Source organism: Notamacropus eugenii, chromosome 2, assembly GCF_028372415.1.
Source record: "Notamacropus eugenii isolate mMacEug1 chromosome 2, mMacEug1.pri_v2, whole genome shotgun sequence".
Classification (NCBI taxonomy): Eukaryota; Metazoa; Chordata; class Mammalia; order Diprotodontia; family Macropodidae; genus Notamacropus; species Notamacropus eugenii.
In genome coordinates, this window is record NC_092873.1 from 524,047,571 (window position 1) to 524,073,638 (window position 26,068).

The following is a 26,068-nucleotide window of genomic DNA, read 5'->3' on the forward strand; positions in this document are numbered from 1 at the left end:
TTCATCTACATAGCATGACTTCAGTGAAAACGTATTCAATAGGAAAGTATATGTAGGTCCTATATAGAATTGTATGCTATCGTGGGGAGGGAGGGGGTAGATGGGGGTAAGTGTGGGGGGGTAAAAATCTAAGTTTTATGGTAGTGATTGTAGAATATTAAAAAAAATAAAAAAAAAACTATTTCACAAACTGCATTACCTAAGATACAATATACTGAAAAAACAAGCTTTAATCCACCTGTCTGGGGGCAGCAATTTTCAAAAACTATCTGAACATTGAGAGGCTGCTTACATCAGCACAAGGAAAAGGGGATGCTTCCCTCTTAGGGCCCCAAAGGAGGGGCCTTTGGAACGCTATCTGGAACGCACTTCTTCTTTTCTTGTTGTTAGCTTCAGTTCTCATGTAGTATATGATGAATCCATGCTGAAAGGTTTTTAATTACAACTCAGATCACCACAGCTTTGTGATGTTTTAGGGGTATGAGTATGGGAGGGGAAGCTATTTACACATGTGAAATACCCTCCACAGCAGCAAGGAATAGTGTATTTATCAGATTTATGGAGAAGGGAAGAATTTTTTACTAAAGAAGAGATAGAAAGCATTATGAAAGGCAAAATGGATAATTTTGATTACATTAAACTGAGAAGTTTTTGCACAACCAAACCCAATGCAACCAAAATCCAGAGGGATGTAGTAAATTGGGAAAGAATTTTTACAGCTAAGCTTGGGGATAAAGGCCTCATTTCTAGAATATATAGAGAACTGACTCAAATGTATAATCATACAAGTCATTCCCCAATTGATAAATGGTCAAAGGATATGAACAGGCAATTTTCAGAAGAAGAAATTAAAGATATCTATAATCATATGAAAAAATGCTCTATTGATTAGAGAGATGCAAATCAAAACAACTCTGAGGTACCACATCACACCTATAAGATTGGCAAACATGACAGAACAAGAAAATGATAAATGCTGGAGAGGATGTGGGAGAGTTGGAACACTAATTCATTGTTGGTGGATCTGCGAGCGCATCCAACCATTCTGGAGAGCAATTTGGAACTATGCCCAAAGGGCTACAAAAATGTGCATACCCTTTGACCCAGCAATATCGCTACTAGGACTGTATCCCCAAGAGATCATAAAAATGGGAAAGGGTCCCACATGTACAAAAATATTTATAACAGCACTCTTTGTAGTTGCCAAAATCTGGAAGTCAAGGGGATGCCCATCAATTGGGGAATGGCTGAATAAATTATGGTATATGACTGTAATGGAGTACTATTGTGCCATAAGAAATGATGAACAAGAAGACTTCAGAGAGGCCTGGAAGGACTTATATGACCTGATGCTGAGTGAAAGGAGCAGAACCAGGAGAACTTTGTGCACAGCAACGACCACAGTGTGCGAGAGTTTTTTCTGGCAGACTTGGAATTTTGTAATAATGCAAAAACTTCGCCCCCCCCAAAAAAATCCCAATGGTGGTTCTCAAGGCAAAATGCCTTCCACACTCAGAGAAAGAAATATGGAAGTCATTCGCAGAATGTAGCGGATCATGTTTGTGTATGTGTGTGTGTTTGTGTATCATGTTCTGATTTGTTATACGATTTCTTTCATTTATCTTAGTCTGACTACATAGCATGACTATAGTGAGAATGTACTCAATAGGAAAGTGTACGTAGAACCTATACAGAACTGTATGCAGTCGTGGGGAGGGAGGGGGGTAGTGGGGGGGATAAAATCTCCATTGTACGGCAGTGAGTGTTAAACATTAAAAAATAACTGTTTACCCAACATCTGCCCATCATCAATTCTAATCCCTTGCCACACCCTTTCTTGTACTGGACTTCCATTAATTCTTTTTTTTTTTTTTATATTTTTATTTTGTAATGTTTAACAATCACTGCCATACAATTGCGATTTTATCCTTCCCCACCTACTCCCCACTACCCCCCTCCCTCCCCACGACTGCATACAATTCTGTATAGATTCTACATATACTTTCCTATTGAGTATATTTTCACTATAGTCATGCTATGTAGTCAGACTAAGATAAATGAAAGAAATCGTGTAACAAATCAGAACATGATACACAAACACATACACATACACAAACATGATCTGCTACAATATGTGAGTGACTTCCATATTTCTCTCTCTGAGAGTGGCAGGCATTTTGCCTTGAGATCCTCCATTGGGATTTTTTTTTTTTTTTGGTAAGAAGTTCTTGTGTTATTACAAAAATCTAAGTCTACCAGAAAAAACTCTCACACACTGTGGTTGTTGCTGTGCATAAAGTTCTCCTGGTTCTGCTCCTTTCACTCAGCATCAGGTCATATAAGTCCTTCCAGGCCTCTCTGAAGTCTTCTTGTTCATCATTTCTTATGGCACAATAGTACTCCATTACATTCATATACCATAATTTATTCAGCCATTCCCCAATTGATGGACATCCCCTTGACTTCCAGTTTTTGGCAACTACAAAGAGTGCTGCTATAAATATTTTTGTACATGTGGGACCTTTTTCCATTTTTATGATCTCTTGGGGATACAGTCCTAGTAGCGATATTGCTGGGTCAAAGGGTATGCACATTTTTGTAGCCCTTTGGGCATAGTTCCAAATTGCTCTCCAGAATGGTTGGATGCGCTCGCAGCTCCACCAACAATGAATTAGTGTTCCAACTTTCCCACATCCTCTCCAGCATTTATCATTTTCTTGTTCTGTCATGTTTGCCAATCTTATAGGTGTGATGTGGTACCTCAGAGTTGTTTTGATTTGCATCTCTCTAACCAATAGTGATTTAGAGCATTTTTTCATATGATTATAGATAGCTTTAATTTCTTCCTCTGAAAATTGCCTGTTCATATCCTTTGACCATTTATCAATTGGGGAATGACTTGTATGATTATACATTTGGATCAGTTCTCTATATATTCTAGAAATAAGGCCTTTATCCCCGAGCTTAGCTGTAAAAATTCTTTCCCAATTTACTACATCCCTCTGGATTTTGGTTGCATTGGGTTTGGTTGTGCAAAAACTTCTCAGTTTAATGTAATCAAAGTTATCCATTTTGCATTTCATAATGCATTCTATCTCTCCTTTAGTAAAGAATTTTTCCCTTCTCCATAGATCTGATAAATACACTATTCCTTGCTTCTCCAGTTTATTCATGGTATCAATCTTTATACCTAAATCATGTACCCATTTGGACTTTATTCTTGTGTACGGTGTCAGGTATGGGTCTATGCCTAATTTCCGCCACACTGTTATCCAGTTTTCCCAGCAATTTTTGTCAAACAATGAGTTCTTGTCCCAGAAGCTGGGGTCCTTGGGTTTATCAAACAGAAGGTTGCTATATTCCTTGCCTACTGCATCTTGAGTGCCAAGTCTATTCCACTTGTCTACCTCTCTGTTTCTTAGCCAATACCAAGTGGTTTTGATAATTGCTGCTTTATAGTACAGTTTGAGGTCTGGTAGCGCTAGGCCACCTTCCCAAGCATTTCTTTTCATTAGTCCCTTTGATATTCTGGACCTTTTGTTTTTCCAAATGAATTTTGATATTACTTTGTCCAGCTCTAGAAAGTAATTGTCTGATAGTTTAATTGGTATGGCACTAAATAAGTATATGACTTCCATTAATTCTAATGTGGGGTAGGGGAATCAAGCAGTCACTTGTGGATTGCTCTAATTATTATTATTTTTATATACATTGTTTTCATTCTTTCTGTGATTAAACATTTATTAAAATTAAAAAAAAAATATTTCTTGTTTAAAAAAAAAAAGAAATACCCTCCACAGATGCAGATAGTGATCAACAACTCCGGGAGGCTTAAGAAATATCCTCAGGGGAGTGAGGTGACCTGCCTCTGGTCACTCTGGCAAAAACAAGGTGAGATCTGAACCCAGGACTTCCTGGATCAAAGGCCAGCATGTTAACAAAGGAACCAACAGTGCAGCTCTGTCTGAAGCAAGAAACCACTGCGTTTGAGTGAGTGCTATCAGGCCCAAACTAATTCATCAAAGACATCAAACCACAGAAATTTAAACCAAGAAAAATCAGGGGAGATTTTCTGATAGCAAGAAGTATGCAGACACTACTCAACTTGGTGTCTCACTCTGAGAAATGCTCCCAGGAAGGAGAGCTCAGACTTTTCTGGACTTTGTGGGTCCCCTACAGACTGAGGCACTGGCAGCTCTGATTATCTATCTGCTGGGTGACAAGTTCTCTCTGTTTCTCAAAAGAAAAAGGTCCAACCTGCACCACACACTCAAAGCTGTGTTCAAATGACATGACAGTGTTGTCTGAGAGGGAGGTCTCAGGCCTCTGCACCTCTCCAGTTTCTCACATGAAATTCACAGCCTTTCCCAAGACATCCAGCTCCAAAGGACTCTGGGGATGACTCTCCTCCCTGAATCAATCAATCTGGAGGTGTTATCATATGAGAGAGGACAACAAACATGCTCACCTCGTGGGAAATGTTTTGGTGTTTTCTTTTTCAGCTGTTCCTGTTTTCTTACTTTCATCACTGAAAAACAAAAATCACCTTTCTAAGTTAATACCCACCAGCTCTCAGGTGCCCCTCCACAGAAAAAGCAGCTTTGTCACGAGAAGAAAGAGAAATCAGAGAGAATTGCAGGCATAAGATGTATAACCTTAACATATATAACTTTAGGGTTTCCTAAACTAAGTTAGGCCTGGGACCCTTTGGGGCTTGGAACATACTGAGAAGCCCAGACATGGAAAACATGGTCTGAGGGATTGGTGGTTTTGGAATCCTTGGATAAAGAGGAGCTGGGAAATCTTTGGAACAAAAAGAGGAAATTAAGACTGCATATGGAAGACCTCTACATGAAACAACTATTTCTAATAACACATATTTGATATTTCAGATGGAAAAATATCACCAGCACTGAAATTCTTTCATGGAACCCAGTTTACAGGATGATAATATTAACTCACAAAGCACCTAAGGTTTGCAATTTGCTTTCCATTCACTATCTTCCTTGATCCTCAGGACGATCTGTAACATGGGTATCACTTTCCCAATTTCTCAGGCAAGGAAACTGAGACTCCCAGATCTTCCCTTACCCCAGGGCGGGAGGCATGACAGCATCAAGGGCTCATGTAGCGCTCATTCCAAGCACTTCCATGAGCACTCACTGCACAAACAATGGCCTTTATGATATAAAAACCCTGGGAAATGCCATGCCCCTACTGAGGAGCAGCTACCTGGAGCCACAGCATGCCTGTCACTATTGAGGATCGTAGTAATGCATCAACTACATTTAAGAATCTGATCAGACTAAAAATATGAAATCCTTCTTCAAATGGCTAATTATGGAAGGAACATCTTTTGCACAAATTGCAAAGCTTAGGAAACAATCTGGAAAAGTGCAGAAGCGCTCCACCATGGTCATTACTCAGTTCTCTGGTCTTCTGCACTTGGCTTCTCAAGTCCAAGGACGTACAGGAAGCATCCAAGAGACCTTCCAGCTCTGGCTGGCTCAACAAGGCCTGAAACAAAGGGGGAGCACGTTACAATTCTGTTAAAGGAGTCGCTGAGTCTGCTCATCACCATTACTTCAGGTGGATGTTTTAGTGTTCTGCTTGGCCAAACAAAGCATCCTATGGCCATTTTCTGCATTTGAAATTGTAAGCTCTTCAGTGTTAAGGAAGACCTACCCAAAGGGCTGATGACATCTCAAGCACAGCAAAGCTTCAGGGTAATTCACTGACTGCCCATGAAGGGCCACCCTGGAGGTCACAGCACTTGCAGGGTCACAGAGCTGCTTAAAAAAGGCTGAACACTGCTAAGTACAAGGAGATGCATAAATTATGCGTCCACATGGTGCTTTCAACACACATACACGTAATTCTACTGGAAAATGTATCATCATCAGTGAATAAAAGGACAAAGTACTTAGGTATGTGAGGTCAGGAGAAGGAAAGGTCAGAAAATCTAAAACTAGTTAAATGTCCTCAAATTTCATGTAAGTTTGCAAAACATCAATTTTATTGGGGAAAAAACTCCAGGAAACAAAAATGGTAAGTTTCACAAAACTGTTTAAAAACATGGTTAAAAAAATAAAGTTGTCATTATCGAATGTGATGAAATATAAGCAGCAGCCTAATCTCTTATCCCTAAAACTCACTGGGAGTTTTAGTTCTCTTTTTGAGAACATGCAGAAAACATTTCTGTTCCTAGTATCAGGATCAAATTAAAATGTGAGAAAATGATATTCAAGAAAAAGACAAACCTGTAAATGTTTTAAACTTTTCCATGTTTCTGTGAATTTTTCTAAGGAGCTGTCAATCTTACAGAGTAATACCATGATGCTAGAAAAAGGAAAAAAACACAAAAATTACATGGAGCAGGATTGTATATTTAAACATCTTAAGTCATTTTCACCATTTTTAATAATCCTCCTTCTTTAGAAATATTAGATGTAGCCCCCTAGGGATTTCTTTACTCCTCAGCACCTGTGCTTTTTGCAGGATACAGTCAAGATGCTAGTAGTTTGTAGTCTGCCAACTTCAGGTAGTGGCAGAGTGAGGAGAGCGCTGGGCCTGGAGTGAGGAAGTCCTGAGTTCAAATCCTGCCTCAGACACTTACTAGCTATGTGACCCTGGGCAAGTCATTGAAGGGTTGCTTGCCTCAGTTTCCCTACCTGTGAAATGGGGATAATTACACCACACTGCAGGTTGTTGTGAGGATCTAAAGAGATAGTTGTAAAGCACTTAGTACAGTACCTGGCACACAGGCATCACTATAGAAATGCTTCTTAGTCCCTCCTCTATACTGACCCCAGGACGTCCCCTTCTTTCCTGCCCTCCTTCTAGGGGCCTTGGACTTCTCAGTGATACTTCCCAGTTCCCTAACTACTCACTTACCTGCCTTATTCCTCTTTTCTGTCTCTGCTACACACAGAGACTGTCATGCCTGGATCTTGCCTTCACCCATAGGTGGTCATGAACTCCAAAAGTTCTTTATGTGGTCAGAACCTTTTGTCGCTCCCTCTTTCCTTGTGGCGTACAGCCCCTAACTGTTCTCCATTCTCCCCATGACCTGGATCCCTCCGCTGCTTAGTTCAGTTTTGTGCCTATTGTATCCCCATTAGAATATAAGCTCCTCCAGGGCAGGAACTTGTTTTTGCCTTTATTTTGTGCGTCCAGCACTTACTGCCTAGCAAACAGTAAGTGCTTAATACATGCTGCTGTTGGTCTGCACACTGGCTCAGTGATGGAAGTGTCATTTCTAGCAATTTTCTCATAGCTATACCTTCTCCTTCTCCCTGTGTCTCCCTTAGTAGGGCAAGTGAAGGCCAGCTTGTTTTTGTGCCTCTGAAGTCCATGCCTCCATGCTGACACGCTACAATGGCCACTTTTGGGTCACCCCAAAGCCTCCAATCCTTAGCAGAGGACCAAGGCACCTGGGCTGAGGCTGAGGGTCCAAAACACTGTCATTAGGCCGGCAGAGAACTGCCTTTCTGAACTGTACTGGGGCCAATTCTACTGAACTAGTATTCACCAAGTCACCACACACCCTCATTATTATGGCACATGCATGCATGTGTGTGAGCATGCGTGCGTATGTATGTGTATATGTGTCCATGCCAAATTTATGGCTGAAGGCTATTCCTGAGAGACCTGGAGTGATTTCATTAAAAACTTCAAGACCCCAGTGGCTTCTGGGAACTTCCAAATCACAGAATTACAAGTCTGCTTCTGGCTTCTGAATCCTGGGCTTCTGAGGACAGCAGCATGAGAGGGCAATGGAAGCTCTATTGCTTAGTCATGACTTCCCCCTGGCCTCTTCACCATGCATCTGTCCTATGCTTTGGGATTGGGCTCCCCGCTTCTCTCTCTGCCCTTCCTCACCTGATGTTCTCACTAGCTGCCAAGGGTCTAATGACTATCTCTCTGCGGAGAACTCCCAGATCTTCATGCCCAGCTTGGGTTTCCTCAGATCCAGGCCCATCTCCAACAGCTTGCTGGATGTTTCATACTCTGTCCCATTGCCATCTCAAACTTTCCACATACAAATATGAACTCTTTTACTTTTCCCCTGAATTTCCCTGTTTTTGCCTTCCTTCCAGTACCCCAAGTTCACAAACTCTGAATAGTCCATGGCTCCAATTCCACCCCACCTCACTTCTCCCACCAGTTCCCAATCTTATCATGTCTATCTCCCCAGCACTCCACAGGAGCCTCCTCCTCTCTAACCACCATATGGGGAAAGCTGGGGTGCTCCTCCCCTCTGGCCTGGCCTAGCACAGGAGCCTCCTTTATCTCCCTGTGGCCTCCAGCCTGACACAGCTGTCCTCAGGGAAAGGCTGTCCTCCCTCACTGCCCTGCAGGGGCTCCCTGTGGCTTATAAATCCAGCTTTGAAAGTCTCTCATAACTTCACCCACACCCCTTCCTGGTGAGCTGTCTAGCCTTGGCTTTTCCCTTCCATATCACACTCCATGACTGGGATGCCCTCCTTGCTCATCTGTCCCTACAGACTCCCTTAGAGATTCTGGTCCAGCTGCACCTTCTCCAAGCAGCCTGTCCTGACCCATTCTAGTTATACGAGCGTTCCCTTCAAAAGTTCACCTTCATTAATTTTGTGTCTGGGGCCATTTTGATTTTGTGTTTGCATTCCCAGCAGCTACCATGGTGCCTGGCACTCAGGAAACACTGATTAAGCACCTACTATGTACCAGGTGCCAAGTGCTGGGGAGTACAAAGACAGGTTCAAGATGTCCCTGCCCTGGAGGAGCTTATAATCCAGTGGAGAAGACCAGAAAACAGTCTATGTACACACAAATTACAAGCAGAATAAAAAGGAAGTGACTAACACAGCGAAAGCACTAGAATGAAGAGGGGACAAGAAAGGTTTCTTCTAGAAGCCTGGCACATAGGAGAAATGTAATTAATGCTCATGGATTGATTAAAACTGACATTTTCTGATGAGGCAACAAAAGTATCAACTTTTTTTAGAAACATAAAAGAATGCAAAGGAAGACCGATTACCTGTACCTTTTAAAATACTGAGCATCCAAGGGTACAGGAGGTTGACCCTTTGTGAGTTATGATTTTGTGATCTAAAATGTTAACAAGGGCACAGGTGGAATTTTCCCCCACCTTGCTGCATGACCCTCTCCCCATATCCTCCCACCCCTTGTTCTGCCCCTAGGTCTACCTCCTTCCTGAAAGAATCTTTACAGCACAACGATGAGAACTCTACATTTTGTCTGTTAAAGTACAAAACCGAGATAAATCTTGGCCAGTGATTACGTATTTGCCATAAATGTATTACATAACTAACACGTTCCTACCAAAGTGGTTTATGCAGTTTTTGTCAGGAAAATATCTCTGGACGTTGGTGAAATGCACCTTCTCTAGACTCCAAAAGGACCCTGACCTCACCAGAAATCAGTTTCAAAATGATTCTTATGGAAAATGCAAAGTCATGAGGATTATATTTTCTGCAGAGCAGATGGTACAAGCATAGGAAATGCCACTGCTAGTGTATTATGTAGTTTCCCTCTCAGAACATAAAGTGTATGGAAGATCACATAAAATATTAGTGTGTAGGTGTTTGTTTGTAAATGTGCTTTATTGGCATGGAACTAACGGCTTGCTGTTGGACAATTTTAAAAAAATACACTGCATGGTACTAGATTTCTGTGTTAAGAGCACTCTGGCAGTCCTGTTCTTTAGACTGCTACTTGCTTGAAAAAGAAACACCACACTTTAAGGACACAAGCACAGCTTCAAAAACCAATAGGGCTGTGCTTTGTTTATAGTGAGGCAAGAATCATTCAACTTTTCTATGGTGACATGGAGATTTGAGAGAAGCTGAAAATTCAAGTTAAAAGAAAAGCTACATTGCCTGATTACTGGATATCTCAGGAGAAAGTGTGTTTATCTTTTGATTACCTAGGAAGTTTTATTTGAAATAAGTAAACGCATCTCTAAATAGCGCCATTACTGTTCATGTGGCCAGGAGTCAGTTAAATTGCCTTAGCCTTCATTTTCTCATGCACAAAATGGGGATAAAAATATTTTTATTTTCTATCTACTTATTTGTCTTTGGTCAACTATGAAGTGCTAGATAGATGGGACATAACTCTTCCCTACAAACTACACTTAACAAGAAACACACATCTTCAAAAAGAAACAAAAAATTTTTTGGCCTAAGTCTACCTGACCTAAGTTTGGATCTGGATCATCAGTAGCAACAATTCTCCTCTTATCAGTGACCTTCTATGAACTTCTATTAGAAATCAGAATTCTATTTCTCAAGTTGCAGCTCCATGAAATAATGACCAGCTTTACATCATGCACCCCCTTAGTTCCACTGTCTATCTGGTCATTCTGACCTGGCAAGTATAATCTGAGGCTACATGGACCCACTTATTTCCCCACCTCTGGACTACAGTCTGTAGTTCTTAGCCTTTTGGGTGCTGGAAGCTTGGACATGCAGGGAAGCCTCAGGACCACTTCTCAAAATCATGTTTCTAAAGGTCTGAAGTTTAAATCTTTGAAGAAGTCTCAGGTAATTGTGATATAGTTTTGAGAGACACCCTACTTGTTGAGTCCCCCAGAGATCTATGCCTGCATGAGATCTTTCTTGCGGGAGAGAATGAATAAGGCAGGAGCAAGGATGGTATGCACTCCATTTATTCTCAGCTAGCTCAGAGTATATATAGGCATTCTACTTCCATGCCTGCAAGAAGCTTGTATACACTGTGTGCTGAGCTTATGTGCTTGGCTGTTACTGCTTCTGCTCAACATAATCGCTGAAGGTTGGTTATTGTTTAAGGGTGGTCCATCACGTAAGTCATGCAAGGACATGACGTCTCAAGAGATTTCTCCCGAGGACACCATGACCCTGATAACCTGAGAGTTCCAAACCCCTTATACCTACTGAAGAAAATCCTTTAAAAAAGTGTTGTTCTGTGCTGCCTGGATGTTTAACCCTTGGATGCCCTAGAGCTCTCAGCACAGTCATGGGAAGCCTATGGATCCCCTGCCTAGAAGCATACTTTTAAATGAATAAAATACACAGGACTGGAAAGGAAAACATAGATTAGTAAAAAATACAGATGAGATTTTTTTCCCCCACCCCAAGCATTTATTAAGTGTTTCTTATGTGCCGGGCTGGCATAGGGTGGAGGTGTTATGATATGAACTCTTCAGTCCTTTCTGTTTTAAATCTTATGGCTGTGACATGGATAGGAGTCCTGGCTGCACCACTTACTACCTGTCTTACCCCCACAGTCACTGAGCCTTGGTTTCCTTTTCTATGAGGATAATTTTGGCAGCAATAAGATAGCTCCCATATCTCCATACCATTAGTCCGGTTTTCAGCCAGTGATCCTAGGGAGAAAGGTCCCACCTTCCCCACCAATTGCCAACAGACTACCACTCACAGGGCAGGCCAACGTAGCTGAAGCAGCCAGGCACCCTGAAGGAAAGATGGGAGGCAGCACGTGCCAGGCAAGGTCAGTCATCACAATCCCCTCGGGCACCATTTCCCTTCAGATCCTGATATAGTCAACCCAGGACCCTGAACCGTAGAACCTTGGGAACAGCAATGCTTCCAGCCCAGAGTCCCCCACCATCATCCTGGGAAGCACAGAGATGCAGCCTAGTCACTGCTCCTACAGGGGCTGCAGTCATAGCTACCAAAGACCCACAACAGAAAGTTCTTGCCATTGAAGTCCCTGGCCCTGTCCACTGGTTTAACATCAGAAACTCACATGATTATGGCAGAGGAAATGACCTGAAAAAAGAGGCTGGACCATCTGCTTTGCCTGCTGTACCCTAAGGACCATGGAACTTTCCTTTCCATTAGACCTGCAGTTGAAACCTTCCTTTGCTGTCTCTCCCATCATCTCCCATAAGAGCCCCTGGAGAGCAGGGACTATCCTTACTTTTCTCCTAGTCTCCCCAGCACTCGGCATAGTGTTTTATACCCAGTAAGAGCTCAATAAATGCTTTCTTCATTCATTTATAATATTTGTCTTCTTGCCTGGGAGAAGGAGGAAGAGATTCAAGCAGCAAACAAGAAAATGAACATTAAAGTACTTTATAACTAGGAGAAATATGAACTATTATTTACTGAGGAGATTTGTTATTATTTACTCAAAAACCAAGGCTTTCTTATATTGAACCAAAAATCTACTTCATTATAGCTCTTCCTTCTCCTCACTGTAACAGATTTTGCCCTCAGTAAATAACTGCTCATCTTAGTTTTAAACTTCTGGTTTTACTGGAAATACGTTAATGCATCATTTTTCCAGGTAACACATTTTGACGATTTTCTGCAGTTAGTGCCTTACTCCAAAAATGACCCCAGGAAGGGCAGCACTGGCAAAGATGCTGGGTCTGTGGAGGCCTTTCTGCTTCCTTCCTTAAAGGGCCCTCTCCTGTTTGCTGTCCTGGATGCCCTGTGAGCTTTCTCTTCTGCTGGATCTTAACATTTCTGCAATGTTCACCATCCTCCTTCCCCTCCAAGTAAGCCTCCAGAGAAGGCTCTTCCTCAGTAAGCCGCACAAGCCGATCCAGCCTAAAGGAGCCACAGGACTGAAATCTGGGACGAGTGAATCTCAAAAGTATAGTAACTATAAATTGAGAGGTAAGCATATCAAAATAGAATACAGTTATGAGATTTTTCTTTCCTAATGGTTACATTTTTAAAGAAAATAGACATTGTTATTTAGCAAGGCTTAATAGTAATTAGCCCTCTAAGGAAATTATTTCTATTAAATGATTATTCCAACAACAACATGAAGTCTTGCTGGAGAGAGAAAGAGCAGTTTGTAGCCAACTTACTCATCTCTGTCTTCTGCTCGAGGCCGCCCTCCTCTGGGCAATGTGTAAGTGCGGTCAAGGTCCATTTGCTCTGGAACAATGGAGAAATGAAAGGACACACATTTAAAGGCAAGTTTCCCAAGTTCTCCCAGAGCAGCTAGCATTTCCTAAGGGAGGAAGGAGAACTTCTCTCACAGGCATAGAGAAACGTCAGTAACTCGTCTGATGGTCCTTCTCCGTTTATCTCTGCTCCAAACAGATTTGTTCTTTTAAACAGATACCAAGGATCTTTCCTGTGAAATTTCCGCTGGAATATTCATTAAAGGGAAAAGCCAAAGAAATCTAATGAGGAACACATTTAGACTGACTAGGACCCTGAAAACCTCCTTTTCCGAAAGATCTCAGAACGAGCACTAGACAGGTCCTTAAGACATCCTCAGTCATCCTTAACCTGCAGTTTTACAAACGAAGCCCAGAAAGGTTTGAAGACTTCCCAAGGTCAAAAAACAAATAAATAGTTTTGCTGGGACCTTACACTGTCTCACTGAAGCAAAAGTCACAATAACCAGCTTAGAATATACATTAAGCCCTCTAGGATATATTTTCTTTCAAATCCTATTTTTCTCTTAAAGAACAATATGACTTTGTTTTTTAATTTTGTTTTTAATGTTTAATTAAATAAAAGAGACACACATAATAGGTGGTTGTCAAGATTAACCATGGTAAAATAATACTGACCAGAAGTCAAACTGCCAGCATCTTAAAGTATTTATTTATTGTATCTTGAAAATTATGATTTTTTTTCTTTTTAAAAAAGGTCTTAGGATATAAGCACAACATAAAATTTATTAGAGTATTTCTTATCAGATAACAATACTTGTGGCAGAAAAAAATTTAACTTCATTTCAAAAAGGAAAACAAGACTCTCTGTGAGTAGAGCGGACAAATGAATCCCATAGATAAAGGCCCTCTGGAGCAAAGGCCCCAATTCTCGATTCACCAAATAGTAATGAGGGAGTCATTTTTAGGAACGTGCCAGTCCAGTTTAACTGCTGTGAAGAGTCAAAGGGGCTATAAATGACTCCCTAAGGTAACTTGGACCCGCACCAAGCCTCGGTCTACAGACTCAATCAATTTCCGATGAGCAAAGCAGGAATGAAGTAGCTCCAAACAAACACAAGATGCACAAATTTAGAGAGTCCACCCCAAATATTCACATGAACTATTTGCACCTGACCTGTGGTAGAGCATTCTGAGCTTGGCTGGGTCTGACGAGCTGGTCCGACACACCATGCCCTGACTCCAGCACAGCGATGTCATGTTTGTACTCCTCGAGAATAAAGGACAACAACCAACCATTTATTCTGCGTGGGGGCACACACAGACCACAAGGCCTTTGAGGGCAGGGACTTTCCCCATGTTTGCCTCTGGATCCCCAGTGCCTAGCACAACAATAGCACAGGGCACGTGTGCAGTAAATGTTTGCCAAGTGCTTGGAAAGTGGCTACGCAAGAAGGCAACAGGAGAAAGTCTGTCTGCTTTCCTTTCTCCCTCCAAAGACAAAACTAATGATGTCAGGAAAGTGCACACATGAACAGAAACGAGCCTCTGTGCCGGACAGAAGCCGAAGCATTTGCTGACACATTTTATGTTTCAAATACTGCCTGTTACTCCTATGAGATAACAGTCTGATGAAGCAGAAAGGGCACTGGACTAGGAATCAGGAAAGACTTGGATTCAAATCCCACCACCAACTCAGTCCCATCATCTGTAAGATGTGGATGACAGTCCCTACCCTACTGACCAGGGCTGTGGGGAGCATCAGAACACCAGGCTCTTCTCAAAATACTCAAAGTAATGTCCATCGTATCCATCTGGTTGTTCCCTCCAACGGCGTGGATCACGACCCATCTATGTTTGTGCATTGTGGGCATCTCTTCTCCATGCCTTCCCATAAATGCACAGAAAAGCTGAGAATGTACACAAAACTATTTGAGCTGGAAGTCTTTACTTTTACTGGGATCCTTGGTCCACAATGAATCTGTGCAAAAAGACTCATAGAAGGGGTTCTTCTTTCTTCTGCAACCAGGGAGAGCAGGATATAATTGGGTTTAAGATTAAGTGTCCTATTCCTATTCATGGTACACACAAAGAAAGCAATAAGCTTTGAGCAGATTAACAAACCATATATAATCAAACCATTAATGTTTGTCCAATTTGTAAAAATTAACAGAAGTAAAATTAAGTGAATTAAAATTCTATTTTCTAGAGCCTAGTTAATAGGTTTAGAATGTTAAATGATATTAAAATCCTAAGTTTTAGAATGTAAGCTCATTTCTTAAATGTTCAGTGCCTCAGCCATGGTAGATGCCCAACATATGTTTACGGATGCCAAGATAAAAATATCCCTATTTCTTATTAGCATTTACTTAATGATGAGGGATAAAGATAATCAACTTTTCTAAAGCACTGTGCTTGTCTCATCGAAAAGAAAACATAATCAGTATCAATTTGTGATGATTAGAGTGTTCAATAAGGGCCCAGTCTATGCAGAGCTTACTTCTGACATCCAAGGCACAGGCTGTTCAAGGCACAGTCTCTAACTGCAGGTGCCAAACCCAGGCCTGAGGCAAGCCCGCCTTCCGCTCCAGAGGGAGCCTTCTGAATCCCTTTATCTTCTGGCTATCTGAGGACACAGGATCCAAAAGGAGACTCAAACTCAAGTTTCTCCACTACCTTCATTACTCTTCCCACTAACCGTACTGTATCTCAGTTCTTAATGTTAAATGCACTCTGACTAATTAAGATTAAAAGTTGTTCTGAGACTTGTCCCTTTTCCCTTCAGAACTTAGGTTCTAGTGCTACAAATAAGAACCAAAACCAACCTCATGATTGGATCGCTTCCCACAGAAGGCACTTGAATGGTCCAGGTCTCATTTGACTGGCCTTGTCTACCCAAGCAGAGGGATCCACAATCATCAATCCAGAAGCAGGTAGTGATGACAAAGGGCCAATTCCACGTAAAATGGGGGACTGTGGCTCTCCTCTCCTCCTCCAGGAAACAGTATACAGCAGTGGCAAGAACACTGACTTTCCTGCTTCCGAGCTCTATAGTCTTGGTATCTCCTCTTTACGTGGGGACAATACCACTTTCACCACTCCCCAGGACTGGTGAGAGAAAAGTGCTTTATCAACAGTCGAGTCCTCTATCAATGTGAGCTGCTATCATTCTGAAAAGGCCAGTTGGAGATTGGGGGCCCAAGGGGCACCTGCAAGGTGTTGACTTCCATCCTGGGATGCCCACAGTCTCCCTAACCAGGGCTAGGGTCAGGAAGACAAAATGAGACAAGGACACTAGAGAGTGAGGCACAGAGGGGCAGCTGCCAACCCCACGGAGCTGCCCAGTGGGCCAAGAGATGTAGCTCCTGTCCTGGCACAGTCTGGAAGTGAACAATTGAGAACCTCAATTTATCCTTCTTATCCCCGAGATGTAAGTCTATTACTGTTGGCTTGTTGTCTCCCCCTTTTGACCATCACATTCTTCAGGACACAAGACTGTCTTTTCCCCTTTTTTGTTTCTCCAGTACTTAGCATAGTGCCCAACACATAGCAGTCACTTAATAGATGTGGACTGACTGAGCGCTGTGGATCCACAGACTTTAAAAGGCTATAGATGCTGTTCTCAAGAAGCTCATGTTCAGATTGGGAAAAGCCACACAGACATCATGAGGGTCAGCTGCTGGGCACCAGACAGCCCTTGCCACTCTAGTCAGGGCAAAAGAAGCTGCATGGTCCTAACAGTGCACTCACAGGACAGACAGCAAGGCCCTGGGGTCCTCCATGATTCCTCTGTTCACAAAGGTAGGGTAAGCCCCCAGGTTGGACGAGCAGCAGCAGCTGTGGCAGTGGTGGTTGTGGGCATAATCCTGGCAAGGAGACATTCTCAGTGGGATATGGGGGTGGAGGAAGCACTGAAGGCTGGAGCCCTGAGGGCACACATGAACATTATGTTCTTTGCAAGAAGAGTTTAATTTTTGCTTTATAAAATTTTTAAACTCCATTGGTTGAAAAAAGGTGCCAGAGTAGCAAAAATTAGATGAACTTCTTTTACAAGAGTTATTTATGATGAAGAAATTCTTTAAAAACATCCTTTTCTGCCAATTTAAGTGGCACCTGCTTGAAAACACAACGACTTACCAGGAACTGTATGGCTATCATTTCAGTACTCAGGGAACGTTAGACCCTGGAGGGACAATGCTCTGTCCAGGGTTGTGCCAAATGAGGGTCACCAATACTGTGACCCAAAGCTCGTTTTTCTCTCTTCTCTTTGAAATATCATATGAAGTAGCGGCATCAAATAAACTCAGGTGCTTGGAAGCACATCGTTCTTGAGCTGAATACAACATAAGACAGTCTCCAATGGCTGACAAATACTCATTCTACTCTAACCAAAAGTCTGCTGACAATGAAGCACACATAATAAGGATGAACAGATGAAGTCCAACAGATGAAACGTTGTCAGATATACAACATATAATAAATCAGTTCAAACAAAACTACTGTGGAACAATTAATATTTCTAAAGCATCTTGTTATACAAAGTACTTTCCTGACAAGAGTTCTATGACTTACGTCATGTAAGTATTAATATTGTCACTTTCTTTGGTGAGGAAACTGATACTTGGATTGCAAAGTAGAACTGCCCATAAGGTGAACAAGTAGCAGAGTTGATTTGAACCCAGGTCCTCTTGATTTCAACTTCACAGCTTAAAAAAAAAAAATCCTAGCTAATATGACATAAAAGGACAATGACAAATGACAGAAGGGGCATAGAAAAATTGGGACATTAATGCACGATTGGTGGAGTTGTGAACTAATCCAACCATTCTGGAAAGCAATTTGGAACTATGCCCAAGCTATAAAACTGTGCATATCCTTTGACTCAGCAATACCATTTCCAGGTCTATATCCCAAAGAGGAAGAAAGAAAGGAAGAAAGGATGAAAGAAAGGAAGAAAGAAAGTAAGAAAGAAAGAGAGAGAGAGAGAGGAAGGAAGGAAGGGAGGGAGGGAGGGAGAGAGAGAAAAAGAGAAAGAGAAAGATAAGGAAAATTACCTATATGTACAAAAATAGCTATAATTGCTCTTTTCATGATGGCAAAATATTGGAAATTGAGGGGATGCCCATCAACTGGTGAATGGCTAAAGGAATTGTAGCATATGATTGTGATGAAATATTATTGTGCTAAAAGAAATGACAAGCGGGATGATTTCAGAAAGACTTACGTGAACTGATGCAAAGTGAAGTGAGCAGAACCAAGGAAACATTGTACATAGTAATAGCAACATTGTAACAATGACCAACTGTGAATGACTTCGCTATTCTCAGCAATACAATGATCCAAGACAATTCTGAAGGACCTATGACCAAAAAATGCTGTCTACCTACAGTGAAAGAACAGGAAGATCTGAATGCAGGTTGAAGCATGCTTTTTTACTTTATTTTTTGCTGGGGTTTTTTGGCCTGTATTTTCTTTCACAACATAATGAATATGGAAATATATTTTGCATGACTGCACATGTACAACCTATATCAAATTGCTTGCCTTCTCAATGATAGGGGAAAGAAGTGAGGGGAGAAGAGAATTTGGAACTCAAAATTTTAAAAAAGAATGTTAAAAATTTGTTTTCAAATGTAATTGGAAAAAATAAAATATTATAAAAGAAAAACAAAATCCATTTAAAATTATGAGTTAACAAGTAACAAAAAAGAGTAAACATTTCCATATACAAAGTAGAACAGAAAAGAGGAATATACTGAATATTACAAGATCCTGTTTTGTACAGAATATATTAAAAAATCCAACATGGTTACTTTCCAACTTGTCATTCTTGTGTGCTTCCGTTGGCACTTCCTTCCAGAGCTTCTCCCACTATGTCACACAAAACTGTGAATTACTTATTCTGCATTAAGGGCCATTTGCATTACCAAAAGCTATGCTGAGCCCCAACAATTTTGACTATTTATCTGCAGATCATACAAACACAAACACCCTTCAGAATTAAGTAAAAGAAACAGGGCCTACTTTTTAAAATGCAGTTTCTTAAGCTCTTTTAAGATGTTTTGAGGAAGGTTTTGTATAATATTAAAAAGGGAGAAATATTCATCCAGGTGACAGGTTTATTGATAATTCAAATTATCTATCAACTGAGTTTCTTTTATCTTTTATAATGAACAGAATTAGAAATTAGGAAAAAATGAGGAATGGGTTATAAAGAGTGGTGGATCAGTGAAATAGATTAGGTACAAATTACATTATAGTAAATGACCATAGTAATCTGGTATATGATAAACCCAAAGATCCAAACTTTTGGAACAGAAATTCATTATTTCACAAAAACTGCTGGAAAAAACTGAAACCAGTATGTCAGAAACTAGGTAGAAACCAATATCTCACATCATATACCAAGATAAGATCAAAATGGGTACATGATTTATACATGAAGAGTGATACCATAAGAAAATTAGGAGAACATGGAATAGTTTATCTATCAGATCTATGGACAAGGAAGGATTTATCACCAAACAAGAGATAAAGAGTATTACAAAATGTAAAATAGGTAATTTTGATTATATAATATTAAAAAGTTTTAGCACAAACAAAACCAATTCAACCAAAACTACAAGGAAAGCAGAAAACTAGGGGAAAAATTTTGCAACAAGTATATCTGGTACAGACTTCATTTCTCTAATATATAGAAAACTAAGTCTAATTTATAAAAATATAATTCATTCCCCAGTTGATAAATGGTCAAAGGATATCAACAGCAGTTTTCAGACAAAGAAATCAAAGCTATCTGTAGTCATGTGAAAAAATGCTCTAAGAAAAGCTCTAAATCACTATTGATTAGAGAAATGCAAATTAAAACAACTTTGAGGTACCACCGCACATACTGGTTAATATGAGAAAAAAGGAAAATGACAAATGTTGAAGAAGATGTGAGAAAACTGGGACACTAATACATCAGTGGTGGAGTTGTGAACTGATCCAACCATTCTGGAGAGCAATTTGGAACTATGTCCAAAGGATGATAAAATTGGGCATACCCTTTGATCCTGCAACACCATTTCTAGGTCTATATCCCAAAGACATTAAAAAAAAAAAAAAAGAGGAAAGGACCTATTTGTATAAAAATATTTACAGCAGCTCTTTCTGTGGTGGCTAAGAATTAGAAATCAAAGCAATGCCCATCAACTGGGGAATGGCCACACAAGCTCTGGTATATAATGGTGATGGATTATTGTGCTGTAAGAAATGACAATCATGATGATTTCTGAAAAACCTGGAAAGATTTCCATGAACTGATGCAAAGTGAAGTGAAGAGAACCAGGAGAATGTTGCAGACAGTAAGAACAACACTGTTCAATGAAGAATTGTGAATGACTTAGCTATTCTCAGCAATGCAATGATCCCAAGAAAATCCCAAAGGACTAATGATGAAACATACTCTCCACTTCCAGAGAAAGAACTGATTTTGCTTGAATATGGACTGAAGCAGCCTATTTTTCACTTTCATTCCTTTTTCAATGGCATTTTCCTGTACAAAATGACCAAAATGGAAATGTTTTACATGACTGCACATGGATAACCTATACCTGATTGCTTACCATCTCAGGGAGGGGGAAAGAAGGGGAGGGAAGGATAGAATTTGGAATTCAAAATAAAAAAAAAAAGTTTAAAAATTATTTTATCATGTAATTGGGGAAAAAAATAAAATATATTTAAAAAAACTAAGAGTAAGCAAAATCAAGATTAAAGTATTAAAAATCAAACATTTTCACATTCACATACAAGTCTTACTTTGTTAAAGACATAAGCCAATTTAAAACCACCTTGAGAATTACGTGAGTATGTTACAGGGTCAGAAGAAGATACTTGGCCAGTGCATTTTGCTCATGTTTTTCTTTGTACAAGAGAGGATTTATAAGGGAAAGGTGAATATTAGGGGTTGATCTGAATAGTCAAGAAGTGGCAAAAAAAATTAAATATGAAAATGAGGCAGTAACAATAATAGCTAGCATTTATATAGCATGTACTATGTTCCAGGTACTGCTCTGTAATAAGTGCTTCAGAGAGATTAAATGATTTGATCCTCATAATAGCCCTGGGAGGCAGGTGTTATTATCATCCCCATTTACAGATGTGAAAACTAAGACAGAGTGGTTAAGTGATTTGCCCCAGGGCACAGAGATAAATTAAGTATTAGAAGCAGGATTTAAATTTAGGCCTTCTTGACTTGTGGGCAACGTAGATGCTACTAAGTAAATGACAGGTAAAAGAAACATTCAGAAATATTCCAAAACTCTAGGAGTAACAGTGATTAGATCTAGGCTTCCTTCAGTGTGTGAGTAGGAGCTTGTTAAAGCAATCACTGTCATCAGTTATAATTAATAGTTGGCAGAAGAAGGCAAGAAAGTATAATTTCTATTTAGTAAATTTGATGGTATAGGAAAAATTTTGTAGTAGTATCTTAAGATGTGTTCTGAAAGTTTATGTTGATGTCAAAACTGTCTTAATGCTGCTTTTCCATCTCTAAATTCTTTGAGTCATGAGGAGGAGAGAGAAAATCAGAGACAAAGTGACCCATCCATCATACGTTCAAATCCTTGATTTAACCAATAACTAGAAAAATTTTACAGTAAATGGAAAAGAATGCTCAACTAACCATTTGATGGTCCATTTCCAAACTCTCGTCCATTATGACTTCTGGGAGATGAATATGGGCTGATTTGAGGAGTTCCCGTTGTCGGTGAGTAAGGTGCTATGAAATGTCCACTGGTTTGCCGAGATTTAGGGGACTAAAACAAATATATAACAGTTTTCAGAGAAATATTGAGATAAGGTGAAGGATCTTTACATATATTCCATCACATAGTGCAAATCCATCCCAAGTTCCTTATCAACACAAATCCTACTTTGCTCATTTTCAGATTTCAAACACTCCTGCTCCCTTCAATGCTAACAAAGCTATTTTTACAGACATTTCAGATCAGCTCAATAATTTTTACCATCTGCAGTCTTGATATATGAACCACCTACTTAATGCAGTCATTTCTTTTCAGCAGGTCATCCCCAAATGGGATGGAAGAGTAAATAAACGACAACCTCAGATTTTGATTTGGGCCGAGCACAAAAAGTGAATTCAGGAGACTGTAATCCTAGAAACTGAAAATACTCCCTGGCAACAGGACAGAATGTTTATTTCCAATTGTCCAGCTCACTCCTGAATTTATTAAAAAAGGAATGTGGGGACAGGGACCTATAACACCTAGGCAAAATAGGACAGGAGCCAGGGGTGGCACTGCAACTGTAACCAACCAAACCAGCAACAAGCATTCATTAAGTGCCTACTGTGTGCCAGATGCTGTAAAGATGAAATAATTTCTATGCTCAAGGAGCTTTATTTTACTGAGGGAGACCATAAGTATAATTACAAGTATATTCAGACAAAGTATAAAGGGAATACAAATACATAGGAAGCAGTGAAATTCAAAGTATTTAGCTTTTGAAAATTGTGAGCTCGAAGGGCGCAGCTTAGGAGCCAACTCATATACTGTTGGAAGTCAAAGAAGAAAGTTTAGTGAAAGCCATCCCAAGTAAGAATGTGCTGCTTTAACAGGTAATGGCCTCCCCCAAGAGGCATCTAAATATTGGAAGAGATCTCAGAGGTCATCAACTGGCCCAATCTATCCCCAAGCAAGCGCTCCTCTGGTGGTCGCTGACAAGTAAGCATCCAGCCTCTGCCCATCACCTTCTGGAGAAATCTAAGGGAGGTTTCATTACCACCATCTCCCATCTGTCTAAGCAGCCTCCACCCATACCTCCCCAAGCCATGTATGGCCTGACCCAGATATCCTCTGAGCTTCCTTCCCAATACACAGTTCTCTCCCTCTGGGCTTGTACTACATAGAAAACTGCCAGAAAGAGTTTTCCTCTGGCCAAAAATGAGCAGGGTGTGTGGGGGGGGAGGGGAGGGAGCCTATGGCTGGGAAACACTATTTCCAGTAATTGTCCAGTTGGCCCATTCATTCCTTATGCTCATGTGTTCTTCTCCTTCCCTCCTTCATTGCATATTCTGGGGGTGGCCACCCCCGCTACACACCTGGATCACAGCAATAGCCACTGATTCATCTCCTTGACATAAGTCTTTCTCTATTCCAGTCCATCCTGTATGCCACTGTCAGGGCAGCGCATGTCTGACCAGATCGCCCCTTGCTCACTCTCAAACTACAGTGGCTCTCTGTTACCTCCAGAGGCATTCTCTGTGTTTGACATTCAAAGTCCTTTCTGACCTGCCCCCAGACCTCCACCCTTCTAGTCCTCTTACACTTCATACCTTCCCCTTCCTCTGTCCCCCCAGTTTCTCTCCAGTGAGCACTGCCTTACAGCTCCTTGAACAAGATATCACCTATCTTGACTCCAGGTCTTTTCACTGGCCTTTCTCCCTTCAAGTCCTAACAAAAATCCCACCTCTTACAAGAATTTTTCCCCATTCCCATGAATTCTAATGACTTCCCTTTGTGGATTATTTCTATCTTGTATGTATCTTTTCTGTACACAGTTAGACTGTGGGCTCCTGGAAAGCAGGGGTCAGCTTTTGCTCTTCTTTGTGTCCCCTGGGCTTAGCAACTATGTGCCTGGCACACAGTAGGAACTTAATAAATATTTACTTGACGGACAGGATACTGCAATAATCACAGCATGATGTAACGAAGGCCCAAACTTTGGAAGAGGAGATGGAAATAAGGAACACAAGCACGTGATGAATCAGCAAGCACTTACTATGTGCTAAGTCATGTGCAGGGAGAGAGAAACACAATGACAAGCACTGAAATCACTCTTCCTCTCATGGACCTTAAGAAAGCAGAATGAAATGTGATGGAGGGACTAAGTGGGTATGGACCCAGCAGCAAGAGGCACCCAAGGTGACTGGGGCCAGAGAGGAATGCTCGATGACAGACCAAGGGAAAGCTCAGGGATGCATGCTAAGCTTCTCCCTGAAAACTCAGCACCCCGCGCAACCTGGAGGTCAATTTCCAAAAGGCTCCACTGGCCAGGCAGCTCCATCTAGGGAGAAGGCACATCAATGCTGGTTAAGGTCCTCAGCATCATCTTCATTAAAGGAACCAAAAGTAGCTAAGAAGAAAACAAATCAACCTGATAGGATTATGGAGAACGAGGGAGGAGACAGTAACCCCAGAGGAGGTTGGGAGCTCCAGCCAAGCCCTCTAACTTGAAGTAGCACTTAATGCTGAATCTCTATTTTTTAAGACACCCATTTCAGAAAATGCAAAACCAGATCACTTTTCCACTAAACCTTCATATCAATTGCAGACTCTACAACACCAAATGCACTACAGCACAATCCTTCTCAGTTATGATTTAAAATTTTAAAAATATTGGAAAACATCAAGAATTTTGTGATAAGACCTGGTTGTTGGCTTCCCTTATCATATCTGCCAAAAGTAAGTAACCCTGACCTCAGCCCCCAACAGAAAAGACTTGCCTGTTGGGTAAGCAGGTTCTGAGTACCCTTATCATGTGGCTGTCTCTACCTCTCCATCTTGAGTGTCCATGTCTAGGTGTATTCAGTCACAACCTATGACATTTGTTCAGTCCCTACCCTACTTTTCCAGGAATCTATTGCCCAGAACTATTTCACGTATGAAAAATGGAAGTCACTACCCTGATGTACATTTGTGTCAATCTGTTTTCCCATTTGCACCAAAAAATCACTTTATCCAATTGACAAGTGTCTAAACACCTCAACTGTTTATCACCCATTTCTCCTGGAAAACAAATATCGACCTTTCAGGATGTATCTTTTTTTACATTTATTTTTTTGGCCTCTTAAAAAAATATCCTGAATCTTTATTCTGTTTAAGTTTGAAAATAAACTGTCATTCTATAATTACAAAAGGTTAGAAATGAAAACCAGCTTTTCCTCTAGTTCCACTAAGAATTCTCTTAACAAGAATTCACCTGTGCTAAGGCCTTTTCCCTTCTCAACTGGCTCAGTAACCCCTAGTAAGTATTAACCTAGGCAGTTGGTGGAGTAGTGGGCAGAGAGCCAGGTCTGAAGTCAGGAAGACTTTTGTTCAAATCCACCCTCAGACACTTAAAGCAGTCTGACTCTGGATAAGTTACTTAATCTCCATTTGCCTCAGTTTCTTCCACTGCACAATGAGGATCATGATAGCACCTACCTCGCAGGTTGTTGTGAGGATCAAATGAAACAATCACTGTAAGAGTGCTTAGCACAGGGCCTGACACACAGCAGGCACTTTAATCCTGAACATGTCTGCCAAGATGTCCAAAGTGCAGCTAGCTCCCATCTAAAGAGATGCCACTCACAGACCCTCCAGCTCAGAGTGGTCTCCTGGGGCTAGGGCTGTGACAGCAGATGTATGTGCTAGGGGACAGAGCACAATGCTCGGGGAGTGAGGGGGCAGCTTCCATACCCAGTGAGGACAGAGGGCCAGCCACAGGATCCCTCTGGGAAGCACAAGTGGAAGAAAGTGACCCATATGTGTGGGTTGGAGGAAGAAGATGATCTGGGGGACATCTAAAGGGGTGTTGGAGACCACCCAGTCCAAATCTATCTTGAAAGATCAGCAAATGGAACCTTGGAGAGTTGGGCTGCCTTCTCCTGACTAACACACCTGGTGAGAGGCACAGCAAGGACTGGACAACCTGTCTCCCAACCCCCATGCATCCAGGTCCACGCATCACAAGTCCTGGTTCCTCCCAAGGGGCGCCTACATTGCTACAATTATTTTGAGGTAAGTTTTAACAGAAGCCTCCTAAGAACTAAGCAGCCCCAGAGATGTTTCACAATTTCAGGGTCACCAGGGCACCTTGCTACCACCTCTCCCATTCTAAATGACTCCACAAATGTTAAGAGGTTTGGGGTTATTTTGGAGGCAGGGGAAGGAGTAGCAAAAAAAGGAAGGAGTGGGAGAGATGGAGACGAGTTTTAGGGAGTCAAGTTCCAAGTACTTCAGCTGCCATTTCTAGGGGACCCATCTTCCCCATGACAAATATGGTCAGACATCCTAGTAGCTTCTGAATTTGTGGGAAACCTTGGTGGCCACACAGGAAACAAGGAATTCAAATAAAGGGACTTTGAGTCAAAAGGTTGGTTCCTCCTAGTTCCTGTGATAGCTGAGTGGTGGGTAACTGAAATGATGATAAACTAAA

At 41.1% G+C, this 26,068-nt stretch overlaps 1 protein-coding gene across 1 annotated transcript in view; it reads right to left on the reverse strand.

Moving 5' to 3' along the window:
- Positions 1-26,068, reverse strand: part of ITGB3BP (integrin subunit beta 3 binding protein) — a 53,641-nt gene that overhangs the window by 13,410 nt on the left and 14,163 nt on the right. Inside the window, exons 3-7 of the mRNA XM_072638206.1 lie at positions 21,534-21,666; positions 12,830-12,899; positions 6,261-6,339; positions 5,424-5,517; positions 4,469-4,528 (exon numbers count right to left, since the gene is read on the reverse strand). Coding sequence (XP_072494307.1) covers positions 4,469-4,528; positions 5,424-5,517; positions 6,261-6,339; positions 12,830-12,899; positions 21,534-21,666 — 436 coding nt within the window. The remainder of the gene's footprint in view (positions 1-4,468; positions 4,529-5,423; positions 5,518-6,260; positions 6,340-12,829; positions 12,900-21,533; positions 21,667-26,068) is intronic.